We start from the raw sequence: 14,431 nt of genomic DNA, 5'->3' as shown, positions 1-14,431 counted from the left end.
GAGTAGGCTAACCACGTTATTACATTAATGCATGTAAGGTGAACTAGCAAACATCATCATAGCTACATGCGGCTGTCTTCTTGTTTGATGGCAGATACTCCCTTCACCCTGGCCAGAAGGGCTAAAATGACCAAAGAAGAAGTGGAAAACAGTTAAACATGAGAGGTTTTGGACAAAGTTTGCATTTTTTCCATTGATTAAGCACTGCTTCCAGCCAAGAGTGATACCATATATGCCCCATAGCTGCAGAAAAGGCTAACATTGTTATCTTTTTACAAAAACCAGCTGAACATGAGAGGTTTTTGGACCAATTTTGTGTTCTCCATTCTTTAAGCACCGGTTTGAGCACCGGCACAGTTTCAAAAGTACCGGTTTGGCACCGGTATCGGATAAAACCTGAACGATACCCATCCCTAGTCAGGAGTCTGTGCAGGCCAGTCAAGTTCTCCTACACCAAACTCACTCATCCATCTTTATGGGCCATCCCCAAACTGTTCCCACTAAGTTGGGGGGATGAAATGAAGCATTAAGAGTTACTTTCACTGGAACAAAGGGACCAAAAAACAACCCCACACCATAATTCCCCCTCTACCAAACTTTACACTTGGCCTAGTGCAGTCACACAAGTATTGTTCTCATGGCAACCGCCAAACCCAGACTGCCAGATGGAGAAGTGTCATATGTTATTCCAGAGAACACGTCTCCACTGCTCTAGAGTCCAGTGGTGGTGTGCTTTACACCACTGCAGCTGACGCTTTGCGTTGTGCTTGGTGATGTAAGGCTTGGATGCAGCTGCTCAGCTGTGGAAACCCATTCCACGAAGCTCTCTAAACACTGTTCTTGACCTAATCTGAAGGCCACATGAACTTTGGAGGTCTGTAGCGACTGACTGTCACTGAGTGCACCAACCGGACATGTTGCACAGTTAGCATCTGATCATAGTACCACACTGGATTTCACTGAGCTCCTTAGAGCAGCACATTCCTTCATAAATGCCTAGGTGCTTGATTTTATACACCTGTGGTCGAGGAACTGGAACACATGACTTCAATGATTTGGATGGGCGAGTTGATTAAATATACTGTAATATGATTTTAATGATGATATTATGGTGGAGGAATATCATCTTAATTCTTCCACTATAACAACCTCAGATGCTTCTAAGACATACACATTTGGATTATGTTAAGGCTTTAAGTCAGAGGTGGCTGCTGTGATTGACAGTTGTGCCAAAACAGGCAGCTGTAGCCAGGAGCTTCTGCTAGGCACTGAATAGTCAGTGAAGCAGGTAACTTTACAAAGTTATGAATCACTGAGTAGCTCAAGGTGGATGTTAAATTACAGATAGAAGAATAATACTGTGCAAATGTGTAAACCACAGTGAAGTAGTTTATACATTTGCGAAACAAGTAAAAGATCCAGGAGGAGACAAATCCCCAGAACGGCATCTGGCTAAAAAAGAAGAAGAAAAAAAGACCTCACACATGTGGAGCTACCTGCTGTGCAAGCCCCTTATGAATCAGCAAGCAGCCAAAAATCAGCTTTTACTGAATTTTTCAAAGATTAGGATTACAATTTATTAAAAAACTAGAGCCATGTATCTGTATATGCCCTAGTTAGTTGCAGCACTCAAACCAGGGGTATCAAACATACCATTCCAGCCCACCATAAAAGCTTTGGAAAATGTAAAGGAGTGCATAGATTTTACACTTTTAACAGCATTTACATAAGTATGACAGCCCCCCTAAAAAAGTAATTAAGTAATGGATAAACAACAAAATAACAAATAAGTTCCTGTTTTCCATCATCTGCTATAGAATTAACTGTTTTCTTTTAATAGTGAGTCCACAGTTTGTTTGTTTGGAAGAAAAGGGCATTTTCTTTAATTTTATGAAACCTTCCTATTTTCAGCTGCGAGTACTCCAGTTTCATCATGCAGGCTGTAAGTGGCAAACGATAGAAAAGGAGTTTGACATCCCTGACTTAAACCAAAGGTGTCTGGAACTACAAGTCTGGACAGAAAATGAATGACTGAGCCCCCCTTGACTGGTCCACATGCTTAGCAAACACTCAGTCATATGAATAGGAATGGCAATAAGAATTGTGAGGCCGTACATTAACGACACACCCACCCACACCCTTACTGCAGAGAAGTACAACAGACTGGTGCTAATACCTATATGTGCAGCTCAGTGCATAATGGCATAAACTCATATACTAGGCCTCTCCCTATAGAAGCAGCTATTGGCTGGGAGCCACATTTCCTATGACACAGGTATGACTCTGAATCCTCCAGCAGCTTTTCAGGCAAACTTTGGCACGCAAGCGCCCACGGACAGACCGACCTATGGGCACATGTCACAGCAAAGGAGCGAGCAGTGACGGTGGAGATTACACTACAGACACACACAGACACTACATAGTTGTCACATCTTCCCTCGTTCACCTCTGACTGCAGAATGTAGAGTAACTCGTTTCACACAGTGCGGTGGCAGTAAGAGGAAGCCGGTGTAGGTGAACCTGGGGACGTCACAGAGCTGCAGTGCACCGGCCACACGACGACGGCGTTTCCCTGTAGCTGGAGTACAGCAGGCCGTGAGGACAGCGCTCACCTTGCACCGGCGTCCCCGAGCAGAAGCTTTCAGCCTGTTTTCGCTGAAAGTGTCAAACTGTCTCACTCAGCAGCACTCCACCGCTCAAATAAAAGCGCCTCCCGGTAGCGTCCACGTAAAACCGCTGAACGAGGAGCGGCAGTTATCTCGTGAAGAAACAAGCTCAACAAACACGTTAAAAAAATCAAATAAAAGCTGCTTTACCGACTCGAGCCGGCGTCAGCTAATGCCTCTCCCTCCGGTGTTAGCCTCCTCTATCGGTCCGCTTTCAGGTGCCTGGAGACGGGAGAGCAACGTCCGCTAGCCGGTACTGTCAAAGTCATGGCCACGGTGTGCACAGGGAACCCCACGGCGTTTACTAGTTCTCTATGCTCGGTCCTCCCCCATGCCTGTACAGTACGGGTGAACGCGGGTCAGCAGCCTACGAGGGTGGCTCTACACCGAGGGTCTGCAGCACCCTCTAGCGGACGGATGTGAACATCCAGCGCGGAGGGTTATATAATGCACAAAACCTGGATAACAATAATACTGTTTTGTTTTTTACTTCATTAACACTAAATAAAGTATAAACGTCCGATAATATCAATATTTCTGTTTTGTTAAAATCAGCCCTTGTTCTCAATGGAGGCACAGTCATACTGAGAGGAAGAACATATATCAAAACTTACAAAAAGCTTGAAAACCAACACCAACTTACCAGATCCACTCCCTGTAAAGCTGAATGATGAAGGTATTTCTTTTAATTTGACACTTATTTCAATTTTTTAAAAATCAAGAAGATCATCTGCACTGCAAACGGAAAGACAAAAAATGTTTGCATCGCTGTCACAGTTTCTGTTTCTTTCTCCAACCTGACAGCGCATGCTGCCTTTCTCCTTCCCTTTAGGGTGGAGTTGTATACTTTCCCGCTCCTCAGTCGTAGCACCTGTTTGCCATCAAGTTTATCCACTTCAGTGCAAACAGACCAGCTGCTAGTGTTGCACCAGTGAGCTACATACTGAGCCGAGAGGATAGAAACTAAGGCTACGTTCACACTGCAGGTCTTAATGCTCAGTTCCGATTTTTTTTGTCTGCTTGTTCACACTACAAATAAAATGTGACAGCAAACGCGCGGAATCAAAGCGGCCGCATGCGCAAAAGAAGACGTCACGCACAACGCGCTCTGTTTAGACCCAGATCAAACAGTATTGTTTGACTGATGGCCTTAATATAAAGACTTGTTTCGGACTTTAAGTTTACCAATTTTACTTTAAGTTATAAAGTTATTTTGTTATTTACATATGGCGTAATGATGATCCTTATTGCTGTTTTAGAGAGGAGCAGGGCTTCAAAGGAAATGTTCACGTTTTCTTCAACGCTGTCTTCCCAACATCTACACAGGATGGCCAGGAAGCGTTCGCGATGTCTTCTCGGGCGCTGATAATTGGCGTCTGTCTTGTGTCAGTGACGTAAAAGATGGATTTAATGCGACATGACCATCAAACAGCAGTCGCTTTCTAAAACATCGGATATGTATCGGATTCAGTACCACATACGAAAGTGACCCAGATCGGATTTGAAAATATCGGATTTGTGCCGTTCACACTGTCATAGCATGATCGGATATGGGTCGCATAGGGTCAAAAAAGTCGGATTTGATGCGCTTTCGCCTGGTAGCCTAAGTATTGATATTTGGATCGTTCTGTCCACGTCTACACCTGCTAGTGGTAATCAGAAATAATTGTCCGTGTCCCTGTGTTACTTACCTTCATGCTTAGTTTTGTGTGTAAATGTAAAGGCTGTGAAACTTGACACCAGTCTCTGTTGGTTTTGCGTTTGGGTCCACCTTTGCTGACTGGCCTCACAGCCTTGACAGTGACTGCTGACATATTCAACTAAGAAGTGCATCTGCTGCATCAGACTAGCTCAGTTTTGAATTACTGCTTGGCCTTGAAAATTCAGTTTTTTGTAGGTTTAGCGTAAAACAAAATTGTTTTACAGCAAATTCAAAATAAAAAGCTTTAAAATGAATTTCCTTTTAAACAATCCACACACTTGCTTACCTTATAAAAAGGTTTGCTATTAATATACATTGTTACTATTCATTCCTACAGGCAAAGGGCTGGCATTTTTAAAGCACTTTCAGTTTTGGGTTTAATTTTGTTGTTTTTTTGGCCTACTTGAGGTTTGACTTATTTCACATCTGTACATAGAGCCGACTTCTAATCATGGAGACCTCAGGAACCCTTTTCATATGAAATAACATTGCTAAGACACAAGGCAACTTGGCAAAATATACATTTCTCATTCAACTTAAAGGAAGCAGTAAAACCTTCTTAATATAAGCAAGAAAAATATTTCCTGTTCTGCCCAAACACAGATTGCTAGACATGGTGCATGGACCTTAAAAAGGTGAACTTAGTTATCTGCAGGTAGTGGTGGCTGTAGCTCAGATAGTAGAGCAGGTCACCTACTAACTGGAAGTTTGGTGGTTTGATCCCAGTCTGCATGCCAAGTATAGTGACCCCATGTTGCTCTCTGATGCATCCATCGGTGTGTGAATGTTAGACAAGAAGTGCGTAGAAAAAAAAGAAGTCCATGGGTAAAGGTGCAAGTTGTGTAAAGGGCTTTGAGTGCTCAGAGTAGAAAAATGCTATTTAAGAACCAGTCCATTTAATAATTAGCCTTGGATGATACAAATCTGTAGATTGTATCAATATTGACAGTAACAGACTTTTGCTGTTGTTTTATTTTAGACTTTTAGAGAGTGTACCAGAGTGCTGAAGACCGAAGAGGACCAAGGATTTATCTGACATGAACTTCCTTCCCTTGTGTCTCGGCCAGTAGCTTAAAAAGATATGCTAATCTGACTGCACCCTATTTAAACTGAATGAGTACCAAATATAACACCAACTGTAACAGCAGGTCACATTTTTAAATACACACATATAAGAAAATTATTGATACATTTAGTTACAATTCATCAGTTTGGAGACTCTTCAGTGCAAATCAGTGGGGAGGAACTCTCACTGACAGGTGTGAGAACACAGGCCACTGTAGCTGTTCACTGCTGGGCTTGGCCTCTGCTAAGCCCAGCAGTGAGTTACTGAACTGGGCTGTTGGTACCTTGTGGAGCATGTTAACTGAATTATCCATGATGGATAACAGTTCCACTACCTCACAAGTGTCCAGTTGTCAGCCAGTCACAGAACCAGCCATCCTAATCAGTTTAATCAGTCTATTGGTGTTACCAGCTCTGATGCTGCTTCCCCTACAGACCACAGCAAAGTATACTTCCATCAGTCTGTCGCACTCACCACGTGTCTTTGTTTCTGCGTCTGTAAAGTTTATAGATACTAGCCGAGCAAGCTACTGTTAGCTAATAACCTAGCATTTCACTCGTTGGAGTAAAAGTGGTTCTGGCTTAAATAACAAACAAAGCATACTAGCAAAAAGGTGTGACGTCCTGGAGAAACTAATACATAATGCAACAGTGGCTTTGTCCATCTTTTATATACAGTCTGTGTTTTCACATATATTACAAGATTGAAAGACGCAGTCTGTGACAGTGTAGCTGAGGACTCTTTCTTACTCAGCTTGCACATTTTAGTTTATTTCATATTCCAAGTTCTATTATATTAAGTATGTTTTCACTTCCCATTGATTTAGCTAAAGTTTTGTTTGTTTTTTGACACTTTGGCTTAGCAAATGTCTAACAATTCCTAAAATTTATAGTGCTCAGCTAAATAATTTGGAATTATTGTAAAGATGTTTCTTTTGTTTGTTTTACAGATATTATAATGCTTTCATAACATCATTGGTCTTTACAGGAAGCCAATTAGTTGAATGAGTTAGTAACTAATCACTGATGTCTGCTAATCCTGTCGTTGACATTTAAGCCAGAATATTCTAAACTACGGAATCTTTAGTGTCCAATTATATGTGAACACAGAAGGGTAGCGCTGTCTCATACGCAGTCATTTCAATAAAAATATAAACATTTTATAGTAATTTTCATGTAATATTCACTTTGTTAATTCAAAATGCATCTACAGGATCTCAGAGCCTTTTGTTCTGGACGGCACATAGAAAAGAAATGACACCATTTCCTGTGCATATGTGCTCTTTTTTTATTGCAATATCTGCATGTTGACATATATTTACACTCACACACGCACATACGCTCACGATGCCAATGGTCAAACAGAACAAGAACTTTTTACTTTGAAGCACTGAACACATGACATGAGAAAACAAACGTAGCAAATCAACCAGCAGCTTTCTACACTTCACATGCACAGACTGAAACGCACACGCACAATCCCATTCGACACTCCACGCACACACTCACACGCGCACGAGTTCCCACAAAGGACCACCAAGAGACGTAGTCAAGGTCTGGATGTTCAGAGTGCAGGATATATTTATAGATTTGTTTTTAACACTGATGATGCCAGAACTATAAGAGCTAAACTGAACTGTACTGTACACAACACAGACAGGCCGGCCATCAATCCAAGATTTACTTTCACTATTACACTAATCTGGTAAAGTCAACATCTCCATAGCAACAGGGAAGAAGAGTGATACTGATACATTTTGAAGTAGTCTTAAGTTCATGATAATCTTCGTTATATCTATGTATACTATTTACAGAACATAAACATACTTTATATTTAAAGGGATTACATTTACACATGGAACATCATCTTTTTTTAACTACTATTAAATATTCACTAAAAGCCTCTTTGTGATCACATCTTGATATTCAAAAGGCTTCGGCATTTTTGCATGTGCTCCATTTGATACTGCTTGTGAGGATACACATAATAACAATAATTACCTGCAGCCAGACGAGAGGTATGCAACAAATACAACAAAGACTAGCTTAAAAACATAGATGACTTAAATTCTTAACTCTTCTTTTTTTCTTTTTATACACACAATTCACATAACACCACTTTTTTTGTTACAATGATCTATTGTTTTTTTCAGGTTTTAGTTTTTTTTACAGATAATATTTTTTAACAGTACGACTTCCAGTGTTTTACTCTGATGTGTGTACTTGATGATGAGAATGCCGAGTAGGAGGGAAGTGATTCTGTGGTATTGCCTACAGATACATGCCGAGTTATAGAGGAACCTGTTTGTTCCTCTCTTGGACCAGGTGTGTAGTTACATAGATAAATGCATCGATGGATTCGAGGAAGATCTCTTCTTTTCCTGCTCTTCTTCCTTATTTCTGGGTGGCGTGTCTATTGTCGTGTGTTTGGTTTGCTCCTCTGGTTGGCTCTACTCATAGAAGCTCCGATCACTACAAAAGGGAAGAGTGGGAAAAGAAAGCAAGCTGTCTTACAGGTTGGTTTGCATCCATCAACACACTTCCCATTTTAGACTGAACCGTTTTAGCAACCCCCACCATAACACTAGAGTCGTTGTTTGGTATGAGCAGGCTTTAACAGGGTAGTAAACAAGAAACTGTCAGTGAAAGATGGCGGTAGCGCACGCTGCTTTATCTTCTTTCTCAGCTTCCTTGTAAAGACTGTAATTTATAAAATAAACATCATAATGTATTCGATAAGCTGAGCTGACAAACCCAAGAGGACAGTGTTTACTGAGGTCATAGATTAAGTGACTTGGTTTCAACGTAACTTTATTCTTTCATGAGTTATTTACAAGTTTCTCTTTGTTCACAGCCATTGACATGTCGAAGAGGTTAACATGTGAGGAGCGGATCGAAATTGTGTTGATATCTGGTGAACGCAGTAACCGGGTCATTGCAGCAGATTTCAATGCAAGACACCGAGACCACCCATCTCCCATGCTACAGTTAGCAAACTGTCAAACATCCCTTCAGCGGATATTAGCTACTCACAAATGGCACCCTTACAAACTCCAGCTACTGCAGCATCTCAACGAGGATGACCCAGATCAGCGCGGAGAATTTGCAGAATGGGCAAAACAAAAATTGGAACAGGACCCTCAGTTCACGCAGAAGATTTTGTTCAGTGATGAGACAAACTTCTATGTGAGTGTTGAAGTTAATAAACAAAATCACCACTATTCAGTTTTTCAGTTTTCAGTTTTATTTGTCATATGGAAGTTAGCACAGGGTCAACATTGCAATAAAATGTGTTTGACGAGCAGCAGTCACTCAGCAGCATGATACAGTAGGAGAAAATATAATAAAATAAAATAATAAAGAAAATAGAAAAATAGTAAGGAGCAAAATATTAGAGAGACATGGTAAAAGAGAAAAGATGACTAAATATATATGTATCTATAAATATAAATATATGTACACTAGTGATTAAATAAGAAAATCTTGAAAAGAAATATGACGGGAGGGCAGATGGGATACTGCACAGGAATGAGCAGCAGAAAATTACAGTATTGCACTTTTAAATATAAATATCAATGACAATAAAGTGGAGTGACCAGTGCAGATTAAACAGAGTACTTGTGAAGCTGCAGGGTAGCTTCTGAGTGCTGTGTTGTGTGTGTTTAAGTGTTGTAGTGTCGTATGGCTTGGTGGTAAAAACTGTTTTTGAGTCTTGTAGTCCGAGCAGACAGGCTACTGTAACGTCTGCCAGATGGTAACAAGGAGAAGAGCTGATGTGCTGGGTGGCTGTGGTCCTTGATGATGCTGTGTGCTTTACGGAGGCATCGCTGGAGATAAATGTCCTGAATGGCTGGAAGCCTCGTGCCAGTGATGTGCTCTGCTGCCTTCACCACCCTCTGTAGTGATTTACGGCTGCTGGCAGAGCAGCTTCTGTACCAAACTGTGATGCAGCTCGTCAGCAAGCTCTCGATTGCACACCTGTAAAAATTTGAGGTGATGTTGGAGTTCATGCCAAACTTCCTCAGCCTCCTCAGGAAGTAAAGCCGCTGGCGAGCTTTCCTGATAGCAGCGTCTGTGTGAAGGGTCCAGGAGAAGTCCTCAGTGATGTTGACTCCAAGGAACTTGAAGCTGCTGACCCTTTCGACCTTGACACCGTTGATATGGATGGGCTGGTGTTCTCTGACTGGGCGTTTCCGGTAGTCCACTATCATCTCTCTAGTTTTGCTGATGTTGAGAGTCAGGTTATTTTCCAGGCACCACTCGTACAGCGCCATCACCTCCTCTCTATAGGCCGTCTCATCGTTGTCTGTGATGAGGCCTATGATGGTTGTGTCATCCGCAAAGTTGATGATGATGTTGGACTCGTGTTTAGCAACACAGTCGTGTGTGAACAGGGAATATAGGAGGGGGCTAAGCACACAACCCTGTGGCGTACCTGTGTTCAGGATGAGTGATGAGGAGGTGTGCTTACCAACTCTCACCACCTGGGGCCTGTTTGTGAGGAAGTTTAGAATCCATCTGCAGATCGGTGTTCCCAGCCCAAGGTCGACGAGCTTCGTGGCAAGTTTTGAGGGGATGATGGTGTTAAATGCCGAGCTGTAGTCGATGAAGAGCATCCTTGCATATGTATTCCCTTTCTCCAGGTGAGTGAGGGTGGTGTGCGTTGCCAGGGCGATGGCATCCTCCGTGGCTCTGTTTGTCCGATAGGCAAACTGAAGAGGGTCCAGTGTGTCAGGGAGGGAGGAGCAGATGTGACCTTTGCCCAGCCGCTCCAGGCACTTCATGATGACGGATGTCAGTGCAACAGGACGGTAGTCATTCAGACAGGAGACCACTGATTTTTTGGGAACGGGAATGATGGTGGATGCTTTGAGGGACGTGTGGACCACTGACTGCCTCAGGGAGAGGTTGAAGATGTTGGTGAACACCTCTGCCAGCTGGTCGGCACACACTCAGAGTAGCCGGCCTGGGATGCCGTCTGGTCCTGGAGCTTTGTGAGGATTTACTCTTTTAAAGGTCCATCTCACAGCTTCTGTTTTCAGAGTTAGAGTTGCAGCCTCACTGTCCTCCTGAGGGTAGAGGATCTGCTCTCTGTTGTCTGCGTCAAAACGAGCATAGAAGTTGTTGAGCTCATCTGCAAGAGATGCAGCGGGCTGAACACTGCCTGTGTTGACCTTCTTGTAGTCAGTGATGCAGTGCAGTCCATTCCACAGTCGCCTGGTGTCAAAGCTGTGGTAGCTGGACTCCATTTTGTCCCTGTAGTCCTTTCTGGCCTTTTTTATGGACTTTCGGAGGTCGTACCTGGCTGCTTTATATGCATCAGCGTCCCCGGAGTTAAAGGCAGAGGTCCGCACTTTTAGCTTGGCGCGAACGTCTTTATTTACCCAGGGTTTCTGATTTGGATATATGCGGACAGTGGTTTTTGTGATGATATCATCCATGCACTTTCCAATATATCCAATGACAGAGTCTGTGAGTTCATTGATGTTGCCATCAGCTGCATCCACAAATATCTGCCAGTCAGTTGTGTCAAAGCAGTCCTGCAGGACCTCCTCAGCCTCACTGTCCCGTTTGTAAATAACCCTGGAAGCTGGTTTTTCCTGTTTCAGTCTTTGTCTGTATGCAGGCAGCAGCAGTATGGAACAATGGTCTGCCTTACCAAAAGCTGGGTGGGGGAGGTGTTTGTAGCACTCTTTGAATGGAGTGTAACAATGGTCCAGTGTTTGATCACGTCTTGTGGGGAAGGAGATGTGCTGATAGTATTTGGGGAGAACCTTCTTCATGTTGGCTCTGTTGAAGTCTCCCAGCACAATAAAGGCAGCTTATGGATTTTTGTTCTCAAGTCCAGTAATGATGTTATACAGTTCGTCCATAGCTTTAGCTTTATCAGCATGTGGGGGAATGTAAACAGCTGAGAGGAGAACTGAGCTGATCTCCCTCGGGAGGTAAAAAGGCCTGACTTTAATGGTCAGCAGCTCGAGGCTCTGAGAGCAGTAAGTTTTTAAGATACACACATCTCTAGCCCACGAGGAGTTAACCATAAGGCACACCCCTCCTCCCCTTTTCTTGCCTGAGTCCTTCGTTTGGTCTCCCCGGTAAACAGTGAATCCATCCGGCGTGATGGCGCAGTCGGGGACGCTGGGCTCCAGCCATGTCTCTGTGAAGGCCAGAACACAGCAGTTCCTGGTGTCTTGTTGGTGTTTAATCCGTGCACGCAGCTCGTCAAGTTTGTTGTCCAGAGACTGGAGATTCGCGAGCAGGATGCTGGGCAGAGGTGGCTTGCTGTTTCTCTGTCGCGTTCGGCACAAAACTCCAGCGCGTTTCCCCCTCTTTGTTTTACCTCGACGTCGCGCGAGTAAACAAAGGATCCCAGACAGCAGAGCGTCCACGGAGTCGAAACCCGCTGTAAAGTCCGAACTGGCTGACGAACGTAGCTCCAGAAGCGTTTGTTTGTCATACCGAGTGTATGATCGCGCTGTGCGCACAGAAATTGAAAGCAGTACAAAATAAATAATAACATTTTTGCTGAGATGACTGGGAGCTCTCGTCGATGCAGCCATCTTACGCCACAACCGGAATTATGAGTCTGACACTAACCTACATTGGATGGATCCCTCCAAGACTGTTGGAACAACAAAGTGATGGTTTGGTGTGGTATATGGGGTACAACAATAGTGGGTCCATTCTTCAATGGAAACCTCAAGGCCACTGGATATTTGAAATTGCTACATGATGATGTGTTTCCTTCTTTATGTGTCACGATCCTGGGTCTTAGGAGCCAGTGTTTTGAGTTTTAGTTCATTTTGATGTTTATAGTATGTTAAGCTCTTTAGGTCTCCTATGTTCATTTGCTTATTAGTTCCCCCTTGTGTTTCCAACCCATGTTAAGTCTCCCCTGCTCTTCATGTGTTTCATGTCTGTGTCTTACGTTGTCAAGTTCTGGTTATCATGTCTGCGTCTCACTTTGTTTCCTATTTTATTTGGAAGAGATCCTGTGCTTTTATATCATGGTTTATGTTTTGAGTCCTTTGATGTACTGTTTCTTGTTTCCCTGGATCTCAGTTATGGTTATCTTAGGTTTAGCTCTTTGGCTTTGTTATATGGCTTCCCTGTGTTCCATGTTATGTCCACTGTGATGTTTTGTACCATGTTTCAGGTTCCTATGTTCTGTCTCCCCAGTTGCTGTTAAGTTTGCATGTTTTAGAATTCAGTCAGTGTGTTTCCTGTTTTACTTTGAAGGTCCATGCCTCATGTGAGTGTTTCTAGTTTTGCGTCTGTTTTTGAGTTTACGTTTTGTCTCCGTGAGTTTGCGTTTGGGTCCTCTCCTGCCTGCCACACAGCCGAATCATGACATTATGCACTGAAGCTGGCACGTTCCCTGAGTTTTTCCAGCAAGATGGTGCACCACCACATTATGGGTGCCAGGTCCGAGCATTCCTAGATGAACAGTTTCCTGGAAAGTGGATTGGTCATCGTGGGCCAGTTGAATGGCCCCCAAGGTCTCCCGATCTGACCCCCTTAGACTTTTATCTTTGGGGTCATCTGAAGGCAATTGTCTATGGTGTGAAGATACGAGATGTGCAGCACCTGAAACTACGGATACTGGATGCCTGTGCTGGCATTTCTCCTGCGGTGTTGCTATCAGGATGTGAAGAGTGGGAGAAGAGGGTTGCATTGACAATCCAACACAATGGGCAGCACATTGAACACATTTTATAAGTGGTCAGAAACTTGTAAATAACTCATGAATAAGAATAAAGTTACGTTGAAACCAAGCACACCATTGTTTTTCTTGTGACATTACCAATAAGTTTGATGTGTCACATGGCCCTCTTCCTATTGAAAAAACAAATGTTGTATCCAAGATGGCCGACTTCTAAATGGCCACCATGGTCACCGCCCATCTTGAGGAGTTTGCCCCCTCACATAATATCAGCAACTATTCCCATGTTATTACAGTGTATCCATATAAATGGCCCACCCTGTATAAAAACTAAAACATGCAAACAAACTTAAACTCTGAATCAAAGATTAATAAGCATGAACTAAGGCACCATGGGATAGTGAAATAAAATAAAGGGGTAGTAAAACTTCATGCATGACATTTAGAATGTCATGTTAGGCTGATGAGATAATGTTTATATATGTGGATTAAAAAAATGACGTGCTGATGATATAATGAATGAAAAATCGGGAACATTTTAAGTTAAACTATTTAATTAACAATAATTCCTTTTCTTTTACAAATTACAACCTTTAATCCATTATAAATAATAATCACTGGGAGCTCTCTTCTATATCTTTCAATATATTTTTTATGTTATGTCTATATGCTTTTTTTGGTTTTACAACAACCTTAATATAGCCAATTTTAGCTAAAATAAACTATACATGCTAATGTGAATGTTGTAATATTTGGCCATTAATTACCATTTCTATGTAAAAATGCTAATACCTTATTAGCAAGCTACAGCTCCATATTCTAGTTTCATCGCTTTGTTGTTCACCTTACCAGTACACAGCGAGAGCGACCAACAGCTTATATTCGGATTTGGTCACCTTCATTCAACCTGGTGATTGCAGAATAAAGCCATTAGTGTTAGTAAGTGTTGAAAACGGAGTAGCTGATTGTTAGCCTTTTTGTGCTACTGGCACAATAGGAGCATCTACTATATCTGTTATATCTGGGAATACAAGATTGAACCTTTTAAAACAAATTGTGTTCTTGGCTATTGTAAATTAGATGTGTTAAGTGTACTCTTTCAGTGATGCTACCAACATCCTGATACTCTATTTTAAAAAAGGGGTAAACATATGAAAGGAAAGGAGATAATGATAAAAATAAGAAGGTTTAGGCTGATGAGAGATGATGGTAGGTAATGAAAGTTAATGAAATTGTTGCAGAGCAGTTGTACTCACGCCCCCTCGTCTCTAAGCAGAGACAAGAATTTGGTCACTCTGTAATCTGGATCCATCTAGAGACAACAAAATAAAGACG

The 14,431-nt window shown here is 42.4% G+C and overlaps 2 protein-coding genes across 9 annotated transcripts in view; both read right to left on the bottom strand.

Annotated features, from left to right (window-relative positions):
- LOC309704702 (thyroid hormone receptor alpha) overlaps window positions 1-3,479 on the bottom strand; it is a 114,619-nt gene extending 111,140 nt beyond the window's left edge. For 3 of the 6 annotated variants that reach the window (XM_082530089.1, XM_082530085.1, XM_082530086.1), the window contains exon 1: window positions 2,817-3,073. The gene's annotated coding sequence lies outside the window, so the exon portion shown is untranslated. Of the gene's footprint in view, window positions 1-2,446; window positions 2,591-2,816; window positions 3,074-3,309 lie in introns of those variants that run through there. The other 3 variants (XM_082530088.1, XM_082530090.1, XM_082530087.1) reach the window with 3 other exon arrangements.
- Window positions 3,480-7,014: 3,535 nt separating this feature from the next.
- Window positions 7,015-14,431, bottom strand: part of LOC309704679 (vesicle-fusing ATPase) — an 81,871-nt gene continuing 74,454 nt past the window's right edge. For 2 of the 3 annotated variants that reach the window (XM_082530026.1, XM_082530028.1), the window contains 3 exons: window positions 14,353-14,408; window positions 13,946-14,003; window positions 7,015-7,905 (listed from right to left, as the gene is read on the bottom strand). In XM_082530026.1, coding sequence (XP_082386152.1) covers window positions 13,973-14,003; window positions 14,353-14,408 — 87 coding nt within the window. In that variant the 3' untranslated portion in view covers window positions 7,015-7,905; window positions 13,946-13,972. The remainder of the gene's footprint in view (window positions 7,906-13,945; window positions 14,004-14,352; window positions 14,409-14,431) is intronic. The other variant, XM_082530027.1, reaches the window with a different exon arrangement.

The sequence above is a fragment of the Aulonocara stuartgranti genome (genome assembly GCF_965226115.1).
Source record: "Aulonocara stuartgranti genome assembly, chromosome: 4".
NCBI lineage: Eukaryota > Metazoa > Chordata > Actinopteri > Cichliformes > Cichlidae > Aulonocara > Aulonocara stuartgranti.
Note: the sequence above shows the minus strand (reverse complement) of the source record. Positions and strands in the feature narration are given on the sequence as shown.